We start from the raw sequence: 8495 nt of genomic DNA, 5'->3' as shown, positions 1-8495 counted from the left end.
TCTTTCCACACACACACACACACACACACACACACACACACGCACATGCACACGCACACGCCCACACACACATATAAGTGTGTTTTTCTAAAAGAATCGGCATATCTTTATTTAGCAAGATTAACTAAGCTAACACTACACTAATGTTGCTAGCTAAATGTTTAGCTAATGTTACCTCTATAGCACTAGCAGCACAGCCATGTTTTTTCATAAGCTAGGTAACAGTAGGTAAAATATTCTTTCATTGAAACCAAACACTAGCAAACTAGCTAACATTAGCCTTTGTATTACCATAAACATTATACAGTATATGAATTAATTAAAGCTGTTTGCATTACTAGTAAACACGTATCGTGTAAGGGGTTGACAAATGAGTTTCTTTGCAAAACATCATTCCTCTTTTCTCTCGCTTCTGTCCCAACATCACTGTGTGTTTCAGGAGGAGTTCTGAGAAATGCTGCGTGGAGGCTGAAACACACATTCCTTGTCCAGTGTCAACATTTGCTGGATGCAGACTCAGGATTCTGAGCCCAGATATTCTTTAGATATCCCATACTGAGGTCCATGGGCACGTCTGTTGAAGGCTGCAGTATTGATTAGGAAGTGAAATGGCTTTATGGGCAGTGATGACAGTGTTTGCACAGGTGAAGCTCCACTTTTGGCACAGTGTATATGCAGGTCAAGGTGTTGTATTGTCTTACATACTTGCGCACTGCACAAATTATTACGGCGTCTTGTTTACTTTAAAATAATGAAGTTCTTTCCCAATCCTGTTCTTTTTCATTACTTTGTTGAGAAAAAAATCATGTTAATACGTATGTGTTAAACGATAAACACATTGCTGCACACATTCCTGAAATATGTGGTCTTTGCACTCTTTCTTGGTCCCAGGGGAACCAATAAATTTTTTCCACTGGGCACTCACACACACACACACACACACTCACAGACAGACACACACACACACAGACATGCGTCTCCTATTTCTCTTCTGCCTTCCAAATCATAGACTCATAGAGCCAAAAATAGCAGTGAGACTACAGGAATAGAAACATTTCCTGTGCCTTTTCACTTTTCCCGTAATTTAGGCACTCCAGACACACAGCCATAGTATCGTACGTGCCTGTGGCATACGAAAGGCTCCTTTATGATTCCGGTAACAATGTGCAAATGCCATACCTGGCTCTGGATCACTGTTTAACTCACACATGTGCAGACAGATCCCTGACATAGCACTAATCTCCCAGCGGAGCTATCACATTGCTTACACTGCTGAGATTGAGAGTGTATTACCGGACGCTGGACGACATTGTCGATTGTACTGTACTGTTCTGTTCTCAGTAGTCTCCTGCCGAGCATACTAGGAACATGCAGAGGAAGCTTGTGTTTACACTCTGAGCTGGTTGTATACGAATCCTGAGAAACAACACAACTGTATGTATGTCTCAGTCTGCACTGTACAGGGTCTTACATAGCTGTTGAGATTTTAACACTCAGGCTGAACATACAGTAAAGCCGAAGCCCATTCAAATCTTCTGTTTTTAATAATTATGTAGGATCCATTAAAAACTGACATTAGCAAAAGCAGTATTGCATACAGTGAATAATTAAGAAATCCATATATAAAACTAAGAATTTATTGTACAGAGTTTTTGTTCGGTTGTGATATCATTATTTTTTATTACTAAGTCGTTATTTCAACTTATCAAGTAATTATTTTGATTTACTATAGACTTACTAAGTCAGTATGAAGTTTTTTCAACAGCTAAGTCATTAGCCTCTCGTTAGTTTGACTTTCTGAGTCACTTTGACTTAGTTGGTGTGAATTTTTCTTTTTCAATTGTAATGTCATTTTTTTTGTAGCAAGTTCATATTTTGACTGAGTATCTCACTATTTTGACCTATTGTCTCATTATTTTGACTTAGTAAGTTGAAATAATGACTTAGTAGCTCGATATTTTGATTAAGTTAAAATAACGACAGCAATTGAAAATTAAATTCACCCTGATTTTTTAAGTCAAAATAATGACAGAATTTGGAAAAAAAATTGTTCACACCTTGCAGTTTAGGGCTTCTATAATAATCAAGTCTGATTTCTGAAGGAAAAAAAAAACACAACGATGAAGACAGTTAGGCCTTTTTCATTTATTCATCTTCCTGTTCAGGGTGGTGGTGGATCCAGACACAGGAACACACTCTGGATGGAACGCCAGTGCACAGACACACACTCTTACACACATTCACACTTAGACAATAACCTGAGGTCAGGATCGAACCAGGGAGCCTGGATGTCACATTGGTCATGGATCACCATGCCACCAGAGGGCACCCTCCCCTGAATTGTAGTTCTTCTTCATGTGGCATTTTCATGAACTGCTTATTTAAGCCACATGGACATGCTCGTTGTGAAGCCTTACAGTTTGCTACCTGTTCTAGTAAATTTTGAGCCATTGTTACCTTGACTGAGCTTGCTGTTTCTGAGTTTCTGGATTTGCCCTTGTCTTGGTCCGTTGTGGATTACTGTGTATAGTTGCCTGTGGTATCATGCTGATTCTTGGAATTGTGAGTTGGCCTGTGTTTACCAGTGGCTGTTTTGTGTGTGATCTGGATATTCACAATGATTGGATTTGCAACTTTCTTGCTAATAAATGTCTTGCACATGGATCCTAACTACCCTCTTGAGTGTTGTTCATTATACTGGAGCTGTGAGGCGGTAACGATGTTGGCTGCCCCACTGTCCTGCCCAGTCTGATTTCTGAAAATGTCTTGATGATTTCTTGATGAACTGAACTGATGTGCTGTTCTATGTGGGTGAATTCATGCTTGGGGTGCCAACTCTTAAAAAAACAAATTACCTTAAAGAGAAAATATCATTTTTCAATATTGAACCTAAGAAAACATGCACTTAACCATTTGCTGATACTGGCTACAATTTGCTCTGAAAGTAATTTGAGAATTTTCTTCAGGAATTTATGTAACTTCCAGCTGTGATTTGTGGTAATGCTCAAAATATTTATGAAGGAATGTTGCTGGACATGACGAAAATAGATTTTTCATAATCTGTAATGCATGACTCATGGACATAGATGTTTAAGCATATGAAGTTAAATGAATTCACAATGAATGAATTTTAACATAGTAAGTTTTTTTAAGTATTTTAACTACACAGGTAACGTGTTATTTCAAGGTGAAGTTGGCTGGAACACGCTGTAGACATGCACATAGGTTGTTCTGCAAAAGGACTTTAACTATGTTTAAAATGTCTTTTACCTTTACTTTATGTACATATTTGTAAATTTTATATCAGTGACACAAAAATGGCACCACAATAATGAAGTTGCACAAGTAGTATTTATTTAAAACTCTAGTTAGGATTTCCTTGATATCGGAAATATGTAATGGAAGTATATTCTTCAAACGTAGACTTTGAATCTCAAGCTCAGTATGTTAGATCAGGGATCACTGGCTTAATAAAGGCAAGTAAATAAGATCATGAGTGAATCAACATGTTGGGGGCGTCAGTGTTTACATTAGGACTGTTCCACAGAGTGACACACTATTACATATTGTTGTGTAAAGAGAGAGAAACAGCTGGTCTTTCACAATTTATGAAACGACTATGTGACTGGAATGTTTAGCCATGATATGTCTTGTAAATATTCGTCCTGGGGACATGATGCGGGATTTCAAGAACACAAACATTCATCAGATTTCACTTATCCACTTTTAAAGATGTTGCGCCACTTTTGAAGGTAAAAGCACTGAATGGTATGATGAAAGTTGAAAAGCATCAATATTTGCTTGCAAAATCGAAATGTTGGAAAGAATTTCTATGGGTTAATCCAGAAATTCACTCCATTGTAATTTTTTATAATTAGCAACAAACTAAAAAGGAAGAATTCTCAAAAATTCAGAATACTGTCATACTTTGTAAAAGCTTGATTAAAAATAATGCAATAAGTGCATATACCAGGTCTCACAGACTACACTAACACAATTGTAAGTGTGTATTGCTGTGATTGTGTGTGTTAGGGCTGATGTGTTTGAGGTAAGGTTGGGGGTGTTGTCCCCTTCCACATCTCTGCTCTGGGACATCACATCAGGAAAGCCTGAAGTGATTCATTGATGAGTCAACAGCTATGAGCTATAAAGCCACAGCACTGATGGAGCCTAAGCATGACACAGCTCACTCACCTAAAGGTAAGACCCCCAGTCTCTTTCCTCTGGTTATGTGGCTCCACTGAATCTGTTATTTCTTGACTCATTAGAGCTCTCTGTGGTTGTTTTACTTAAAAATCCACTTCTTACATTATCTAATACTCTGATTATTTTATTTCTTAAAAAGTGCAGGTCCATTATTTTGACTTAACTAGAGAAACCCAATTTGTATTTTTCGAACAGAAAGTTACACAAAAGTTATGTAATAACTATTTATACACAGCAAAAATGTTTTGAGGCAATTTGGGAAGAAAAAAATGTTCGACTGAGACAGCAACCGAGTTTGAGCAAAGTAAATCCTGCCTGTTAATTAGTCGTAACACTGCAGTTTGTTAAAATTAAGACATAATCTTTTTATGTAATCGTCATCTTTTTTATATAATAATCTTTTTGGAATAAAACATCTTTTAATTTGTGAAGAATTAATTCCTTGAAAATAAGTTGAAGAACTTTTAAGCGATTTATTGGAACAGCATCGATCCAGACATTAGGTAGTCTACTTGTTAATTTATTTTTAATGCACTTTGTATATTCAATGCACCAATCAATTAAAATCTAATATCCTTCCAACTCCCTTTTGCTATTTATATTTTTAATGGAATATTCCAGGATTTTTCAAGCTATACTCTATCCGTGGCATCTGGAGTGTATATGTGATTGCGATGTGGCATGTGGTTTCCATATGCTGAGAAAACAAAGTTTTTTGTTTTTTTTTGTTTTGTTTTTAAAAACTCCAATTTCCCTGAGATTTTCATAATAAGTGAGTTTAGAGGAAATATTTTTTTTCTGTTATTTTTTCAGACTGTGTTTGAACTCTTGGCCACTGTAATCACACATATGCTATATTTGTGGTGGCTTGAGATTATGTTTACAAATGCTGGGGAATTCTTTTAATATAAGTGAGGTAAAGATGATAGAACTTTTTTAATCTTTTTTTTTTTCTTTTTGCTTTTCTGCAAGTAGGTGTTGCTCTACTCTCAAGGCACAAAACCACTCACACCCAAAGAAGGCGTTATGGCTGTGTACCCTGCACTTTTTTGCTCCTGTGTAGTGACGGTGTTCACACTCGCCCATGGCCGTGGTCTTCCTACAGACAGCATGAAAAACTCTGTCAGACTACAAGTCGAGAACATCATCTCCAGAATCCAGAAACACAAAGATGAGGTAAATACCAAGAGAACAAATTATTCCTTCTGCTCTTTCCTCGCTCCAAGTTTTTACAGCTATACCCATATCATAGCCCTGCTGAATTCTTGATTCTGATTGGTCAGAAGATGTTGATTAACTTTCAGTAACAGCTCTGCCAGTAGTTCCGGCTGCAAAACAAAACACAGGTTTATATTAATCATTTCTAACAAGTTGAACAGGGATTGTATTGTGGGTGCTTCACATAATCTCAGGCTAATAATAAAGTATATAATAAAACTATATAATAATATAGTGAGTTGTTACGTAACAGAAAAATGTATAAACATTGATAAGGTGAAGTTTTCTGTAAGGAGTCTCCACTATGAGCACTTTGTAAGAGCCTTCAGTCTTCAGGACGGTTTCTTGGTAACACGATAAGCTGTAGTTTTTGTTATAGTAACTTCAAGAGAGAGAAAACGGAGATGCCGGTGATGGAAAGACTGTTTATATCTGCTATAACTTGTACGATAACAGGAACTTGTTTCACGACCGTTCCATAACATTAAATTATTATAACTGGTTCAAAATCCTTCATTGATAAATTAAAAATTTATGATTGTTATAATTGGTATAAGAGGGATAAAATACTTCAGGATGTGCTGTTATAGGAAAATTATCAACATGCTGTTATTTACTGACAAATTTGAGCATTTATATTGTTTATATTTTATTTATATCGTCTGATAATGTGATTTGTTTTAAAGAGTGCAGGTTCATTATTTCAACATAACTGAGGAAACTCATTTTGTGTTTTTCAAAAAAGAAAGTTACACAGGAGTTATGCAATAGCTGTTTATTTGAGGCCAGAATGTTTTGTGGCAACTTGGGAAGACAAAACGTTAAACAGTGGCAGCTGAATTTGAGAAAAGTAAACACTGTATTAATCATTCATAACACTGCAGTTAGTAATTTCTTCAGCCTTGGGTTGGTAACGGTAACTCCACGTTGCATTGGGTTGCATCACACCATCCTGTCGTTCGTTATATTCCTATAACAGCATGGCACCAAATGTCTTATTCCTTACATAAATAAAGTTATCCATACTGTCAGTGCCATCGTTATAGTAGATCAGTCAAAGAAGTTGTTCCAGACTCCACTGAGTATTTGGAACTGTGGATGAAAATGTTAAATGGAACTGTGTTTGATCTACTGATCAAAATATGTTCATCAGAAATGGAGGTTTTGTCTTGGATGGTGTGCTTGCGTACTATGCACTATTGTATACTATACTATTTCCCTTGAACCTAACCTGAGCTACAATGTACTCTCACAGTTCCAAATACTCCATAAAATGATCCTGGATAGTCCCGAGCTCCTGCCTGAGCTGCAGTCCGATAAGCCCATCGAGGGTCTGAGCTCCATGGTGGAGACACTGAACAACTTCCAGCGAGTTCTCCACAGCCTGCCCAAGGGTCACATGAGCCAACTGCACAGTGATGTAAGCACACTGCAGCACTACCTGGAAGACAGGATGAGCTCACTGCAGTGTACACGCAGGAAAACAGGCACAGAGAAGAACCTGGAGGCCTTCCTGAAAAACCACAGCATGTACTACATCACCCTGGGTCACGTGGCTCTGGACAGACTGCAGAAATACTTACAGAGACTCAACCACAATCTAGACCAGCTGAGAACGTGCTGAAACAAATGATCCCTGTGCCGCTTTTTATTATTGTATTTTTGTTATATTTATTTATATGAATGTATTTATGGACCAAATAACTATTTCCTATTTTATATATTTTTGTCTAATATGTTTTAAGGAGTTTAATGAATGCATTTGGGAACCAGACAAGACATTCCCATCGGGCTTCACGTTCACACATGCATGCACACAGACACACACGTTATACATGCTGACATCACCACCAGCCAAGTATTCTCAGTGATGTCGCAGTGTTACCGGAAGACTCCTGACTGATGGTGCTGGGAAGCACAAATCCTCTTGCCCTCTTCTGACCACCAGCAGACAATCACTATGGATATGAATGCACTATGATCTTATGTATACTGTCAATAGCTTCATTTGTGTGATATTTGCATCTGTAAATTATGTTAGGCATTTATTTCTTATATATTCATAAGTTCACTGAAATAAAAAGCACAGTTCTCTAAGCCATGATTGTTTCCAGGATATTTGCAGCCTCAAATAAGGAACACAAACCAACACAACAAACCCAGTTTATTAGCAATCATTTATATTGTATGGCCATCTGGCTGCTTGATGTTGCAGCAAAATTGTCTTGCCAGCTAAAAGCCCTGTGTACTGGGGCTTAATGAGACATGCATTTGTGGATTTAAAGGCTGGAGAGGGTTTTATAAAGTATAACACAAGACTTTCCTAAAAGAAAGAAGGTTAAATCTCCATAGAGTGCCATTTAACTGTATTTTATGGGACAAAAAAACAGTCATTTGTTAGTTACCAGATAAAACATGAAGAGTAGCTATTCTTTTCCAGAGAAATGAAACAAGTAAAAGAATGACGCACCAAAAATCACGTGTGTGTACCTCTAGCATAGTAAATATTGACTCTCACCCACCCATCCACCCAACTACCCATCATCCTAATTCCCTGGAAAAGCAATGATTGTGAATACATCTGGGACAAAATTACATAATACCGGCTTGCTCTGGTAAAGAACAGTAGCAAAGTATGCACGCAACGAACCCTGACCTCCATCTTCAGCTCAGATGAGCCAATGCAAAGAATTCCCATCATTAGTTCACTTTTGTATCCTCTCAGGTGTAATATCAGGCACATATATATATATATATATATATATATGTGAGCGCGTGTGTTTCTGTTTAAATTTTCCTTAATTTTTAGAACTATATTCTTTTACAGTTTAAGGTCATTTTCACACTTTTTTCTGTCCCGAGAGTTTTGTCTGTTTGGTTGAGTGTGAATTCTTAACGGTAGTCAGGGGCTCGCTTCAGCTGAACCCTGGTGCGGTCCATATTGCGTGTGGAAGTTATCCACCCTCAGCACTGCGCACCGAATAAATCGGCTGGTCCACCTTGTCACGTTACTTCCTGTTTCAAGTTTCGTGATAGTGGGGAAGGGTTTGTTATGGTCAGTGGAGAACAGG

At 37.5% G+C, this 8495-nt stretch overlaps 1 protein-coding gene across 2 annotated transcripts; it reads left to right on the top strand.

Annotated features, from left to right (window-relative positions):
* The first annotated feature begins 2407 nt into the window (after nucleotides 1–2407).
* On the top strand, nucleotides 2408–7525 carry lepa (leptin a). Of its 2 annotated transcripts, XM_053234975.1 has the most exons (4): nucleotides 2408–3752; nucleotides 4033–4200; nucleotides 5182–5382; nucleotides 6680–7525. In XM_053234975.1, the coding sequence occupies exons 2-4, from the start codon at nucleotides 4177–4179 to the stop codon at nucleotides 7046–7048; spliced, it is 594 nt and encodes a 197-aa protein (XP_053090950.1). In that variant the 5' UTR covers nucleotides 2408–3752; nucleotides 4033–4176; the 3' UTR covers nucleotides 7049–7525. The 2 variants fall into 2 exon arrangements, with proteins under 2 accessions (XP_053090950.1, XP_053090949.1); XM_053234974.1 differs by having other exon boundaries at nucleotides 2408–4200.
* The last annotated feature ends 970 nt before the right edge of the window (nucleotides 7526–8495 follow it).

This window comes from Pangasianodon hypophthalmus, chromosome 6 (assembly GCF_027358585.1).
Source record: "Pangasianodon hypophthalmus isolate fPanHyp1 chromosome 6, fPanHyp1.pri, whole genome shotgun sequence".
NCBI lineage: Eukaryota > Metazoa > Chordata > Actinopteri > Siluriformes > Pangasiidae > Pangasianodon > Pangasianodon hypophthalmus.
This window is presented reverse-complemented; position numbering and strand designations above follow the sequence as displayed.